Raw genomic sequence first — 16,464 nt, 5'->3', positions numbered from 1 at the left:
TAGGAGCCTGGGAGGTGACATTACAGCTCTGTTTTTGAGAGCTCTTACACAGGGGAGCTGCAATGGACCAGATAATAGGCATTTACATTTATTTAAACCTGCAGCCTTTAGCAGATATTTACATTACATGCAGCCAGTGACATCACTGGCGCATGCGCTCTGAAGGAACGGCCACCTGTGCCGTTCTTTCAGAGCCCTGTGCCATAAACGGCGGCACCCACGTGAGTGCACGAGAGTGACAAAATCGCGGCTCTGGCCAGTCTCGGAGCTGGATCCGGCGAACTCGGAAGCAAGACGGGTGAAGAAGGGAGCCCTTGCAGCGCTGACCCAGCTTTACCTTGAAGGAAAAAAAAAAAAAAAAACCTTTATTGTGACAACCAGGTTTCCTGGGTGACACATTCAGCAATGCATTGCTGGTCCCATTCAGCTGCCAGCCAGGAGATTCCCTGGCTGACAGCTAAAGTAAACAATATGGCAAGGATGCTGGCTGACATCATTGTCCATATATGGTAATGACAATATTTGGGTAATGACATCAGCCAGCGTCCCCTCCCCTTTGTTTACTTTCTAGCTGTCAGCCAGGGAATCTGCTGGACTGCAGCTGAATGGGGCTGGGGATGAATCCATTGGTTGCTAGGATGCTGTCCGCTGCAGAACCAACAGTTAGCTAAATGAAACATGCACTGAGGAACCGAGTGTCTGCCTTATGGACAATCTAGCCTTGGTGCCACCCCACTTTATGCTACAAATTCATATACCTGCTCCCTAAATTTGTTGTGTGGACTTCTCTATGAATTCCCCACTGTGTGTTTATACTGAAGTGAATTCATATAACCTTTTTAGCTTTTTGTAATGCTAGCAAACTCTGCAGTAGTGAATCGAACATTAATGTGGATTTAAACACTCAGTTGATCTAAGCTATTTTACAGCCCCCCTCTCTTTTCTACCCCTCATATAACATGGGGTAACCTAACCAGCTGCGAAGGTGGGGTCCCATGGGCACTGCTAAAGGGTGACTCTTGGCAGGAAAGTAGAAATACTCTGTGGATTGTTTCACAACTCCAGGAATTGCTTACTAGGATCTCACCAGAACCACCAACTTGACAATGTAAAATGATAGTTGAGTGATGAAGAGTTTGATAATACCAGGATTTGCCTATTTATTGCTATTTTAGCATTATAGCTTCAAGATATAGCACAATATTTTGGGTTATCCTGGCCCTTTTTAATGTGTGTTATAAGCTGTAATTGACTTTAGGCAGATCCAACACATGTGTCAGCTTGAACACGGATCTCCGACTCTTGTCACCAGCCATGTGCCCTCTGCTATGTGAGTTCCAAGCTTTTTGGAGGTTTGGTAGCATTCAAGGCGGTTTCACATGGGCGGCACTGCCTACCAGCCATGGGCAGTATTTTAACGCCTTCCAGGTGGTGATAATCCTGAATGTCAAGTGGGATTTTGTATTAAAATACCGCACTGTAACTGTAAGGCAAGCTTTTGGCTCATGGTTGCTTAGAGCTGCCATTGACTTGAATGGAGGCATTTGACAGGCAATGCTGCCTTTCAAACTTTGCTAGCTAAGTTCAAATTGCCACTGCATGTGTTTAGCCCTGTCAGGCTGTAATGGTGGAATTTAGGTGGACCATCGGAGGGTGATAGAATTGTGGCTCAACAGCCTGTTTTTTGCCACCTGTGTGAAGGAGCCCTAAGTGTTCAAATAGTGTGGATGGGGGGAGGATAACTGCAAAATGGCTTAGAAAGTGTTTAGTTCTCCTTTTACATCAGTCCCTGCCACTAACCAGAAAATCGAATGTTCCTACTATGGTTAGGCACATGCACACGTCATATCAAGTGAAAGGTAATATGGTTAGGTGAAAAACTAATGTCTTGAGTGAACATCAGCAATGTCCTATTATAATGAAAATATGTAATCCTAATAAAGAAGACTTTTTTTTCGGTGGGATTTAACCCATTGTGCCAGATCTACAACACTAAATATAATTTAGCCATGTAATAACTGAACACCTCCCCTTTATATTTTGGAAATGAAAAGAGGGGGCATTGTTCTGTAGTTCAGAAGGGAAAGCTGGACAGAGCTGACAACAGATGTCACCGTGATGTCGGCTCAAACAGGAAGTCAGGAGCACATTCGTTTTCTGGCAGTTCAACAGGTATTTTTCTGTATATGCAGGATTTTTAAAGGGATAAAACATGGCGAAGAGTGCATGTGTTACACTTTTAATGTTAAATGCTCCAGCATCTGCAGCTCTTACGTCCCGTCCCTGAGACAGCATAATTTATTTACAGTTACCATTGGGGCTGATGGCTTGTAGTTCTCATTGAACTGTGAGGGCCCTGGTAAGCCCTCTCATAATCCATTGATTTTCCTGCACTCTGCTAACTCTGCCCGTACTTAGACCCCCACCCCCCCCCATGCTGCCATCTTCTTCGGTGACATCATCGGAAGCTGCTGGCCTCTCCGGGTTCAGCCGGGGCAGCTCTCTGCTGACATGCCCATAGGCCCTGCCCCCTTAACCAAATGATGTGCATGCGCAAAAACAACACTACACTTTACTAAAAGAACACCATACCCACAGTGAAGCATGGTGGTGGCAGCATCATGCTTTGGGGCGATTTTTCTTCAGCTGGAACAGGGGCCTTAGTCAAGGTAGAGGGAATTATGAACAGTTCCAAATACCAGTCAATATTGGCACAAAACCTTCAGGCTTCTGCTAGAAAGGTGAACATGAAGAGGAACTTCATCTTTCAGCATGACAATGACCCAAAGCCTACATCCAAATCAACAAAGGAATGGCTTCACCTGAAGAAGATTAAAATTTTGGAATGGCCCAGCCAGAGCCCAGACCTGAATCTGACTGAAAATCTGTGGGGTGATCGGAAGAGGGCTGTGCACAGGAGATGCCCACCCAATCTGACAGATTTGGAGTGTTTTTGCAAAGAAGAGTGGGCAAATATAGCCAAGTCAAGCTGTGCTCATACCCAAAAAGACTGCTGTAATAAAATCAAAAGATACTTCAACAATTTTTTTATTTTTGCTTCCATCCACCTAAAAGATTTCAGTTTGTTGCTCAACTGAGTTGTACAGTTTATAGGTCACATTAAAGGTGGAAAAAGTTTTGAAATCGTTTATTTTTGTCAAATTTTTTTACGTCACAGAAACCTGACATTTTAACAGGGGTGTGTAGACTTTTTATATCCACTGTACATGGTACAGCAGGCACATATCAGGAATATCAAGTGTTGGGGTAACAAACACTTTAATGCACACGTACATTGCAAGGTAACTGCACAACACCTGCCTTACGGTGCACAGCCATGGTATTCTTCTTGTAATAACTGTCATAGCCTGCATGCCATCGGTAGTGCTACCATAACCCACAGCTCCTGGTCCATAGACACTGTTCGAATTGGCATAGTTAATCCCATAGAAGTGTATGGGCCTGACTGCTGCAATTCATATGCAGAGTAGGAGAGTAAGCTGCTGGTAATAGTAATGCTACCTCTGGGAAGCAAGATTTGACAGCAGATTGTTCTTCAAAGCACACCATGTAGATAAATGGAAATTGCACATTACGATACCCTCCGCTCCAATAGTCCTTTAGATATATACTTCAAGGTGTTATATGTACAAAGCTGTGGGTCCTGTTTAAATGAAAGCATTTAAAGATACATTCTAAAACATTGTGTTGCTTACTTTTATATCTATTTTTTTGGCATGAATTAGGCTGACAATACACTCCTGAATGTTGGTTTACCTGAACACAGGGCAGAATCTGCTTGATCTAATGATTAAAGTCTAATGAGAAATAAGCAATCATGCCTATTATTCACAACTCTCACGATTGTTTTATTGAGTGTGTAATTTACTCAATGAAACACATATTTTTTTATTACAGGATTAATAGGTAAGCAGCCTAACCTTTCCGAGCACTAAACAGACATTGAGTTTATGAACGTATAAAGTGCACCAGCCTTTGGCAAACTACGGGGTCCTTTTGAAGTGGTCAAACTTTAATACAACTGGGAGCTCTAGGGTTTACATTTAATGTACATTTCTCCTTGGTGTAAGTATACAGTGTAGAGTTACACATGTGCATGTCCACATGGCATTTAAACCCAGCTAATTGCATTGTAATTGGGTTTAAAGATATTTTGGGAATGACTTAAATTAAGCTCTTTCCTTGTTTACAGAAGATATTATCGTTTTTTTTTTCCTTTTTATTTTTCCTGTTGCATGGTTCAGGTTACAGATTCACTGTTCTTACAGTCTTGAAACACATCATGATTGAAGCAGCAGCGAGAGCTACCTAAATGCAGCTTCTAAACTGTAATGTAAAATAATATAATAGCATTAGCTTGTAAAAAAAGCCATAAGTGACTTACATTTGTCATGTGTACTGAAATACGTTGCCATTGCTATGAAATTACCATTTGATCTACTAAGCAAAAATGTGCTCTTTCCTTAACCAGTTTATTTGATGTGGTGTATAAAGAATTATTAGGTATGTGTGTTATGTAAGGTTTTTGTAAGACCTAAAGCAAGCAAAAAAAATTCAAAAAGTATCCATCAATAGAAGGGTATTTATGCTCGCCTCTCCAGTGGCCCATGTCACATGCCATCCCTCTGTTCAAGTACTGCAACTTCTTTCGGTTTAAGCATTTTGACACTTCTGAGAGTGTCAGATGCCTTACGTTTCCTCTTCAGGCTGTTCCATCTTCCAACCCCTGCTTCACGTCAGGACACAGCCGCGGTGGTTAAGAGAATGGAACCATGGTGCATGGCGGGGGGCACATTTATCCAACATTCTAGGAAGTGTTAAATGCTGATGGAGGATGCAGTGCTGGTACTGGACTGAGAGAAGATATGAGACTGCGAAGGAGGGTGACTATAATAAGTGTTCTTTTACAGGCTACTTAAAAAAAATGCTCCTGCCCCTTTAATGTGTGTGTATGTATGTGTGTGTGTGTGTGTGTGTATATATATATATATATTATATATATATATATATTATATAGCATAGTGCTTTTGTAGTGTCATTCGTCCCTTTCCATGTTGTGCAATACCTGGCTGATCCTGCCTGTTCCTGTCTTCCCCTCTGTCATCTGACCACACTTCTCATGGCTGCTGACCCATGATAGTGTTGTCAGTTTACGTGGTCACATGTTCCCCCTCTGCTAGCCTGCATACGTTAGAGGGGAGTCTCAGCCCCTCCTACTGTACTCTTTTAGATAGAGAAGTAGAGCAGAGGGAGGACACGTGTCCACACAGCAGAGCTGGGCAAAGAAGGTATTTAGCATCATAATTCGGAAAAAAAAAAAAACACCACACACTGTATATAATATGTTCCTAAAACAGAAAATAAAATAATATAATAGATGTAACTTTACAACCACTTTAATATAGAATGATGCTGTCACATGAGTTCAGCCAAAGAGTCCATAGCTCAGTATGAGTTCAAACCATCTGATTTGAGATGTACACAGGGCTTTTTCTGTGCTTTTCAGGGCTTTTCATGGTCGTGGTGTTTGAATGTAGTAGGAAGGGAATGAAGAAAGTTGAGTATATGCTGTAGGAAGATTAGTGAACCTTTTTGTTTTGTCCTTCACTGACAAAAGAAATGTTTACTTTGTTAGCAAGAAACGGCTTGATTGATAGCTAACTATGCTCCTATGGAAGCATTGTGTACAGTAGTTTGACCATTTATGACCTCCTTGGTGGAGGAATTGACAGCGACCATTTACTCTGGCCATCATAGATGCTTGCTTTTTTTTTTTTTTTTTTTTTTTTTTTTTAGAAATTTTCTAAGCTGGTTCTCACATTTGCACCCTATAGTCGGCTGGGTATTACAGCTGCTCCCACTGAGAAAATATATGCCCAGCTATGAAGAATAGAAGTTTTAGTAATTTCCCTTTGGGATTCATAAAATATTCAAAATGTTGAGCTTTTTTCTGCTGTATCCAATATAAGTGTATAACCCCTCATCATTTAATCCTCTAGACAGCTTTTCCTCAAGGGTTTCTTTAAAAAAAAAACTTCCAACCTGGCCAACAAACCTTTCCTTCTCAGAGATGCCTCCTGAGATCAGTGGAACATTCCAATCATCACTTCACCTTTTTGGTTTTACTGGTGTTGGACAATGATCACCTAATATCTATGTGAACCTTTACAAAACCATTTCACCTCACTTAGCTTGTTGTGATTTCCTTACTTGTGGCTTCAAGGATTCTTTTTTCTCTTTAATCTCCAGCACACGTTCATCAAAAATGCGAAACCTGTGTCAATTCTCAGAGACCTCATCACAGAAGCTATGGAAATCAAAGCAAAAAGGCATGAGGAGCAACAGAGGGAGCTGGAAGAGGAAGATGAAAATTCAGTATGTGTCTGTTTCCTATTTCAAACTGATGTTGTAGATAACAGTGATATCTGTGGGATGCAAGCTATACATACACCCTTTCTAGGAAAAATCCTAGGGATTTTAAATTCGTTTAAGCATCCTCTGTCTAATACAGGCATACTTACTTACTTTACATATAAACACACACTGCATCCTAAAAGTTTTAAGGCTGAACCAGGAAATATTAGATCTTTTTGGTTTTCTGCCATGTATGTAAATCACACTTCCTTCTGTTTCTCAGTGGTCAATGTGCCCAAAATTGAGACTCAGGTCAGAGGGCAGGCTGGTACTTGGTGAGAAATAAATATTTTCTGATATGGATGACCTCTGCGCTGGGCAGGGCCACAAACAGCAAATTGCTGGCCCGCATTGGCACTCTGTGCTATTTATTAAGGAATATGTTTATTAAAACTGAACTTGTCCTTTGAATCTCTCAGGAGCAAGATAATTATTCTGTTCTTGTATCTCTAGCATAGTGCACTGCAAATCCCATACCATGGGTGCTCCCTGTATACAAAAAGAATTCCAGGTATGTTATATTTTTACAGTTACCTAGGCCCAGCTTGGACCAGGGTAGCTATGTATATACCATACCTGCCCGATGCCCATGGAAGCAGGAAATCACTGGAGTAGACACCACTACACCATAGACCCGGAAGCAAAGGGAGTTCACTGGATTAGCGGTAAGCTTGTAAGAGGGGGATTTCATTCTCCCCTGATTGTCCTATGAGGCTGCAGGACCCTTGACTCTGTCTGGACAGTGCGGATTGGCCCTGTGCTGATCACATGCACTTTCCGAAGAAAAAAAACTCCCTAGTAATACACCCCAAACTGGCTCTGTACTATCAGCAGATGGATCGGGGACTGTGGAAGAAGGGGAGAACTGGAGAAGACAGGATCAAACAGCCTTTTTACACAATGCAGAGGATTAACCCCCTAGGTTCCATAGTGGGTATAACAAGCATGCTTTACTGCATATACAGACTGATTTTACTGTTGTGGGTTTAGTAACACTTTAAATGTTTATAAAATACTAGTTTGTGTGTATGGTATCTAAAAGCATTAACTTTAAAAGGGATGCAGGGGAAATGAAAATAAAAAACTATCATCGTCTCCTAGCTGGCTGTAACATTGCTCTGATGTTGCATCTGTCCCCATTGCTTCTACATCAAGAACTGAGTGATCATATACTGCTGATCGCTCAGTTCTCAGTCTATAGTGGTTACAGAGTGGTGACTCAGTCTCTAGCTTTCTGCTTTCCCCCTCCAGTGCTCACTGGCAGTGGCGTTGCTATGGGGGTGCGGGGGGTGCGGCCCGCACCCGGGTGACACCCTTCAGAGGGTGACACCCAGCTCAGACTGGCACCGGCGCCGCATTGAGAGGGGCGCTGCCGCCTCGGCTCCCTCCTTCCCTCCTGGGATCTCCTCCTCTCCTCTGCTCTATGCGATCTGCGGGGAGAGTGGGGGAGGAGGGAGTGAGGCAGAGATAGACTGGCTGCCCAGGATCCGACCGTCCCCACACACACCTCCATATGGCACGGCCGCGGCTGCACTCACTGCAGCTTCCTCCTTGGCTGAGTTGACTCTGACGTGGTGTACACAGGCAGCCAGGAAGACCCGAGGATGTGGATGCACACCATCCAGCACCTGCCCTGAGGTATGCAACAGAAGTGTTGCAGAGGAGGGGGACATAGTGGTTGGGGACATTGGCAGGTAACAATTATGCTGCCAGGAGTGATTTTAGAGGGGTTAGAGAATAGGTGCTAGGGGGTGCTCTTTGTTTTGGGTTGGAGAGGACTTGTACTAGAAGTAGGAGAGGGCAGATTTGAAGTTTGACCCCCCTCCCCCCAGCGCAATTCCTCTCCCCTCCCAAAGCACCCCCTAGCACATATCCTTTCACCCCCCCCAAATCAAAGATCCTATCTCGGATCCATCCACCCCCAAATCCCATTCTGGCTCCATCCACCCCCCAATCCCATCCAGCTCCACCCACCTACCGATCCCATACCTGCTCATCCATCCCCCCTGATCCCATACCCGCTCATCCACCCCCCCCTGATCTTATACCCGCTCATCCACCCCCCCCTGATCCCATACCCGCTCATCGACCCCCCCTGATCCCATACCCACTCATCCATCCCCTCTGATCCCATCCCGGCTCCATCCATCCCCCAATCCCATTCTGGCTTCATCCATCACCCCTCTATCCGTCCCCCCGTTCCCATTCCGGCTTCATCCATCCCCCTGATCCCATACCTGCTCCATCCATCCCCCCGATCCCATCCCCAATCCCATCCCGGCTCCATCTATTCCCGCGATCCCATCCCCGCTCTATCCATTCCCCCGATCACATCCTGGCTCCATTCATTCCCTCCATCCCTTCCCAGCTCCACCCAGCCCCCGATCCCATACCCGCTCCAGCCATTCCCCTGATCCTGATCCCATCCCGGCTCCATCCATCTCCTCAATCCCATCCTGGCTCCATACATCCCCGTCTGATCCCATACCCACGTCATCCACCCCCCTGATCCCATCCCCGTGCCATCCATCCCCCCCGATCCAATTCCGGCTCCATCCATCACCCCAATCACATCCCAGCTCCATCTATTGTGGTAGATTAAGGGGGGGAAACCACACCGACCCACTAGCCTGCTTAGTGGTGGGGGGGTGGGGGTGACACCATGTATTACCGCACCAGGTGACACCAACCCTAGTGACGCCACTGCTCACTGGAGCTCCAGGCTGTGGAGTGGGTGGGAGTGGCTGGCTCAGGCTCTCAGCGAGATCTTTCCAGAGTCTGGACCGCCTCTGGGACATCAGCAGACGTAACCCCACTGTTGGCTGATTGCGGTTCACAGGAGTGCGGAACTAAGTTCAATCCTGTGATCCATAGGGTAAGTATGGCCAAAAAAACTTCTACTTCTCCTTTTAAACAAATTTAAAAACAAGATTGACTCTAAATTTTTATAGTATTCCTTTCATGACTTTGGTTATCTAACTGCTGTATGACAAAGTAACATCACTTGTTTGTGCTCTTTGAAACAACATTGTGTAAGTCAGAATTCCCATTCATGTAGTGATGTGACTTTATACACGTACAAAGCCTGCTGCTATTCATACAGGCAGTTGGTTACAGTGCAAATATGTCAACCTTTGTCATTTCACTGCTATAGCACATTAATGACACAAATTGGTGAGGAATAAATGACAGTAAGTGCTAAAGTTTTTTTTTTTGGCATAACTTTGTATTTGAGTAAAGATTATACACACACACAGCAAGCAAAGGGTGAAGATTAAATATGAGCTCAGATAAGATCATAGTGATATGATTAAGAATGGAATAGTTTTTTTTATACATAAGGCACAAAGTAGTCTGTACTTTCCTTAGGCCTACAGTGGGTTTCTTTTGCACCCAATTATATAAATCTCTAACAAAGAGGTACTTTGAAATCTGGGACTTGGTGGTATCAGGCAGCAGCTGTCAGACCTCGGGTGACCTCTGACTCAAGCTAGAGAGTCAAAAAGGCAAATATAAATAGTTTATAATTAAGCCTGCACACGGATATTAATTTCATGTTCTGTTCTAAATGAGCTACCAAAGGGGGTATGCAGTTCCCTCAAATACACCCAAACTGACACCCAGACTGGTGACACAAGTTCACATACTTCACATTGACCAAATTCCTCCCAATTTTTCATGAACATTTAAAGAGGAAATCCAGGTATGGATACTTTATACAGTTACATTGGTCCAGCTTTAAGCGATGTAACTATGCATATATCATACCTATGCTTCTGGAAGCTGGAAATCACTAAAATCACTGAAATAGGCACCATTATTCTCCACTTGCCTCTGGGTCCTGCACTGAGCTGCTGCATTTGTGAGCACAGGAGGTCATCCGCTCAGCATGGGCACCATTCAGGTAAATCCTCTTATTTTCTGAATGAATGCACAGCTTTTTCTGGATGATGTCGTAAGCATGACATCACCACCCTGCCTCGCCACCTCATCCAATCAGAAAATGCCTTGCATTCACTCAGAATGCAGAGCACTCTTTGAATATCGCCTGTGTCAAGCAGCCGACTTGTGTTCACAATGCAGCAGGGCAGCCACTTGGTGCAGGACCCAGAAGCAAGTGGAGATGACTGGAGTAGTGGTGTCTACTTAAAGGCTAAGTTCCCCTTTTTGTTCACTTTTTTTTTTTTCTAAATTCCTGCTCCCCTATGTACCAATATAGCAGTAATGTACTTTTTTTGCAAAAATAAAACTGCTTTCCATTAATTCTAAACCAGCTTACCTAGCTTTCTCTTCATAGCTGTTTAACCGCTTCCGGACCGCCTGCCGTTGTCATATGTCGGTACTTGGACGTTGAAGATAGCTGCCATAACCCCGGTATTTTCTGAAACGGCAGTTCGCTTTGGATAAAAGTGGTCTCCACGGTGCAAGATCACTTTTATCGGCGGCAGGAGAGGTGCCCACCCCCCTCCCGCCACGTTTCGGTTGTCTCCACCGTTTACCGGAGCCGTCTGTAGCGGCAGAGACGATCCAATCCTTTCCCCTCAGAGGCACTAAGTCGAGTGAGGGAATGATGGCCCCACTCGACTCAATGCCGTTGGATGACGGAAGTGACGTCAAACGTCCCTTCCGCCCAACAGCCTTAAAGGGACATTCTTTTTCAATTGAAAAAAGAAAATACTTTTATTTATTTTTATTGCATTTAAGTGTAAATGTGAGATCTGGGGTCAAAGAGACCTCAGATCTCACATTTATACTTAAATGCAATAAAAAAAAAAAGTTTTTTTTTTTTTCAATTGAAAAAGCGTTTGTCATGCTTTTTTCTATTAGTAATAGGAATAAGTGATCCAAATTTTTTTTTTTTTTTTTTAAAGGGACAGTGTAAAAATAAAGTAAAATAAATTAGGGAAAAAAAAAAAATTAAACTGCCCCGCCCCACCGTGCTCAAGCTCAGAAGCGAACGCATACGTAAGTCGCGCCCACATATGTAAACGGTGTTCAAACCACGTGTGAGGTATTGCCGCGATTGCTAGAGTGAGACCTCTGTAACTCAAAACTGGTAACCTGTAGACATTTTTAAACATCAGCTATGGAGATTTTTAGTTGTCAAAGTTTGTCAGTATGACACACCGCACTCTCGACGCCCAGGCCGGATTACAAAACCACTTCCTGGCCGTCAATCTGCTATAGGTTGGACGGAAGTGGTTAAACAGCTTTGAAGAGTGTTGGGTAAGCCTGTGTAGAATTCATGGAAAGCTGTTTTATTTTTGCAAAATAAGTCCATTATTGCTATATTGGTACATAGGGGTAGGGGAGCTGGAATTTAGAAAAAAAGGTGAACTTAGCCTTTAAGTAATTTCCATCTTCCAGGCTGGGCATTGACCAGGCATGGTACATAACAATGGGTATAGAAAAGAATCATCCACCTTTTAAAATCACATTTTGTTGCTTTGCAACCTAAAATGAAGGAAGACAGTTTTTGTTTTATTCAGTTTTATGTACTCAGTACAACTTATAACATCCAAGTGAAAGATATAACACCAACATGTCAGAACAAATTCAAAAACTCATCACTGAGTTGGAAAAATGATCATCCCCCTCTTAAAAATGACTTGTCGACTCAATCAGATGTAGCTTATCTTCTCAATGGCACACACAACCATTTGACTTTCAGCTTTGATCAGCTGTGATCATTTTTGATTAGCTCAGCATTAAAAGTGCTTTCCTGGAGCATTTAAATCCCTGGTAGTGCAACTGAAGCAAACAATCAACTATTGGTGGCAAGGCACTGTTAAAAGATTTCTGGGATAAAGTTGTGGACAGGCCCAAGTCAGGAGATGGATACCCAAAAATGTCAAAGCTTTATCAATGTCTAGAAGCACAGTGACATCTACGATTAAGAAGGGCAAGGTATTTGGTACAACACAGACCCTCCCTGGATCAGGACATCGCTCCAAACTGGATGAAAGAGCCAGGAGGAAACTGGTCAGAGGAGCTACCAAGAGGCCTACAGCTACTCTGAAGCAGTTGCAGGAATTTATGACGAAGAGTGCTCATTGTGTGCATTTGACAACAATATCACACATCCTCTACTAATGTGGCTGGATTGGGGGAGGAGGGGGGGGTTGCAAGAAAAGCCATTCCTTAAGAAAGGCCACATGCAGTCAAAACGCACATTGAAGATTCTGAGGACACATGGAAAAAGGTGTTCTGGTCAGATGAAACTAAAATTTAATTATTTGGCCTCAACACCAAACAATAGGTCTGGGGGAAAACCAATACAGCTCACCATCCAAATGACGCCATTCCTACAGTAAAGCATGGAGGTGGTAATATCCTGTTATGGGGGTGTTTCTTTGCAGCAGGGACTGGAGCATTTGTCAGGATAGAAGGAAAAATGGATGGGGCAAAATACCATTAAATTCTTGAGGAAAATATGCTGCCCACTGCCAGAAAGTTGTCACTGGGAAGAAGGTTTACCTTCCAACATGACAATGACCCAAAGCACACACCCAAAATGACCAGACAGTGGTTGAAGGAGAAAAAGGTGAATGCCCTTACATGGCCTAGTCAGAGCCCAGACTAAAAGTGGTTCTAAGGTCAGAAGGTCACAAAAACCTTCTGCGTTCAGCAACCCCCCCAATACTTACCTGAGCCCATCTCAATCCAAGTAAGTTGCACGAGAGTCTCGGCTGCCCGGGGCTCTCCCTCCTCCTCAAACTGCTTGCTTTTGGGGCACTTGGCAGGAAGGAGGGGCAAGGAGCGCTGGCGATGGACCCAAGAAGAGGAGGATCTGGGCCACTCTGTGCATAACCACTGCACAGAGCAGGTAAGTATGACATGTTTGTTATTTGATGAATGAAAAAAAAAGTTTTATCACTTTAAACTTCATTGAAAATCAGTGGAATTACTTGAAGACTGAAATCCAAACAGTCACCTTCAAATTTAACTTAACTTGAGCAGTTCTGCAAAGTTAGTAGAGACATATCCCAACAGACTAAAAGCTGTATTTAAAGCAAAAGGTGGTTCAAAAAAATACTGACACAAGGGGGTGATCCTTTTTCCAACTCAGTGATTCTGTTTTTGAATTTTTTTTCTGACATGTTGGTGTTGTATCTTTAACGTGGATGTTATAAGTTGCACTGTGTAAATACAGCTGGATAAAACAAAAGCGGTGTCTGTCTAAATTTCAGGCTGCAAAGCAACAAAATGTGATTATTTTAAGGTGAGTGGGGCGATTCTTTTCTATATCCACTGTACTGTACATAGTTACACGGTCCAAGCTGGATTATTGTAACTATGTATAAAGTATCCATGCCTGGAATTCCTCTTTAAGAAATGCAGCGCATTAGGTGTCAGTGGATGGAACTTCAAGTAAACCTATCGACCATAATAAAATGATGTAAGTAAAAGTTCTGCTTATTGGTCTGCTCTTACCTTTCATAGCTAGAAAAAGCTTTTTCTCTAAGCCCTGTTGATCTCATAAATAGATCAATTTCCTTAACTTTTCACACCCCATCCTTTGGAATTAAGTGCCCTTTAGCTGCTACTTCACTATCCAATGATAGGGCATTTATTGATTATTGAGGCTCTTATTGGTTAGAGAAAATGTAGGTGGGGGTAGAGTTTAACAACAAGCTTTCAATCCAAAGTTGAGGAAGTTGGCCCCGAAAATGTGAATGCAGATCAGAAGAGTGTACTGAAGACATCTTCTGGCTAACTTGTGTTTCTTGCTCCTATGCAGGGTAATTAAAGTTTAAACCGTAGAAATATCCAACCAAGTCACTATTTAAACATCCAAGACTTTTTTCATTTGAGAAAGTGACTTGAACATCTAGGGGCTTCTTTATAAATATAGGAATTTGACATTCACAAAACATTCACTGCAGTTAAATCTCCCAGGTTGTTGTTTTTTAAATGACAGTAATTAATTCACCACCAGTGAATGTTTGAAATTTGCATTCACTGTTTTACAAATTTGAACCTGTGATGTGTTTCATGTAGGGTAGTACAAAAGATTTGCTTAACTGGTATCCTGCCCAAATAAGTGCATGCACCCTCCATTTGCTTTCCCATTGGTCACTCCGCCTTCAGGAAGTAAGAGAAATGCCCTCAGTGTGAATGTGTTGGTGTTTTGGCTGCTTAGATACCCAGATGTCGGATGGGGAAAGGGAGAAAGTTATTACACTTGTGCTTGGTGATTGGCTCCTTAGCTTGCCAGCACTGTCAGATTTTGGGGGACAATACCCTATGTGGTAGCTTTAATCAATGGCTTACTGCATAGCTTTCACAGCTTTTTTGTTTCCATCAATTAAATGTAATGGCATGGAAACAAAAAGCAGCCAAGTAAGTCTTTTTATCTGCCCTGCTTTTAAAGCTAAATTCCAGGTCTACTGTTATCCTCTAAACCAGTGGTCCCCAACCTTTTTGGAATAGGGGACCTTTTTTTTGCAAGAAAATGTTGCCAAGGACAACTGGATGCTTAAGTTGGGGTTGACCGGGAATTTGGCGGTGGGAGATTTGTCGGGCGAATGGCTGGTGTTAGCATTTCTATCTTTCCGACAGCATGGTTGATATGGTGTCAGGATGATTGAATCACATTATTTCTATTACTACGTTGTAATATATAATGAAATAGTTCAACTTACCATAATGCAGAATCAGTGGGAGCCCTAAGCTTGTCACTTGCCTCTGTCGCCAGATGCAGCTTGTCACTTGCCACCGTCGTCTGCCACCAGATGCAGCTTGTCACTTGCCACCGTCGTCTGCCACCAGATGCAGCTTGTCACTTGCCACCGTCGCCTGCCGCCAGATGCAGCGTGTCACTTGCCACCATTGCCTGCCACCAGATGCAGCGTGTCACTTGCCACCATTGCCTGCCACCATTTGTAGCGTGTCACTTGCCACCATTGCCTGCCACCAGATGCAGCGTGTAGCTTGCCACCAGATGCAGCGTGTCGCTTGCCACCATTGCCTGCCACCAGATGCAGCGTGTCGCTTGCCACCATTGCCTGCCACCAGATGCAGCTGGTCGCTTGGCACCATCGCCTGCCACCAGATGTAGCTTGTAACTTGGCACCATCGCCTGCCACCAGATGTAGCTTGTAACTTGGCACCATCGCCTGCCACCAGATGTAGCTTGTAACTTGGCACCATCGCCTGCCACCAGATACAGCTTGTCACTTGCCACCCGTCGCGCGTGGCACCAGATGCAGCGTGCCACCCGACGCAGCGCGGCCTGGTTTCTGTATCCCCTTCTGGCTCCCCTTCCATCCCCACTCAAGGAGGATTCTTCTATCTGCCTTTGATTACAGCAGCGCCGGAGCAGGCACTTTGCGCTGCCTTACCTCCGACACACCGGAGCCTGGGAAGGTGATCACCCCTTCTGCCGCTGGCTGCAGATGTGGCTCCTCCCACTGGCAGTGCAGCCCAGCATCTGACAGGCCACGGACCAGTACCCGTCCCAGGCCTGGGGATTGGGGAACCCTTCTCTAAACAGTTCCATTCTGAACCAATCAGGCTTTGCAGCTGTGGACATGTACTGGTAATGAACATGCTGATAGGTGGATAGAGCAGAGGCATGGCTTTCTCTATGTGATGCTCCTCCTTCGTTGTCTAGTCAGCAGACTGAGGATATGTTTTTGAAGAAGCGGAGTTGCTGCTGCATTTATAGGTGGAGGATCAGGTTATACTGGCAGGGGCCCATATTACAAAACTAGCTGTATAGAATTACATATCATTTGGCAGATAAACAATTTCCATATATGTATGTATTTCAGCTGTGTATTTCGTTCACGGACCATGGATTGACTGTGATATAGTAAATAGTTAGCGACACTGATTAATCAGTGTGATGGTCTATATCGTAAGCAGCAATAATAACCATCTCCACTTATCCATACAATTGTGTTTCTTAGGAAGATGTGATTGCATCGTTAGGCTAGCAGTCATCATATTTCTTTTGTAAATCGATCTACCCTGTGAAGTTTTATAGAGGAAAATTGATATTTACTTCTAAGTCGTAAGAAGTCA

At 43.8% G+C, this 16,464-nt stretch overlaps 1 protein-coding gene across 1 annotated transcript in view; it reads left to right on the top strand.

Annotated features, from left to right (window-relative positions):
- Positions 1 to 16,464, top strand: part of STK3 (serine/threonine kinase 3) — a 385,808-nt gene that overhangs the window by 181,783 nt on the left and 187,561 nt on the right. Inside the window, exon 8 of the mRNA XM_073632031.1 lies at positions 6,271 to 6,396. Within this exon, the coding sequence (XP_073488132.1) occupies positions 6,271 to 6,396 (126 nt within the window). The remainder of the gene's footprint in view (positions 1 to 6,270; positions 6,397 to 16,464) is intronic.

This window comes from Aquarana catesbeiana, linkage group LG05 (genome assembly GCF_042186555.1).
Source record: "Aquarana catesbeiana isolate 2022-GZ linkage group LG05, ASM4218655v1, whole genome shotgun sequence".
Taxonomy (NCBI): Eukaryota; Metazoa; Chordata; class Amphibia; order Anura; family Ranidae; genus Aquarana; species Aquarana catesbeiana.
The sequence above is the reverse complement of the archived record's forward strand: the minus strand, read 5'-3'. Positions and strand labels throughout refer to the sequence as shown.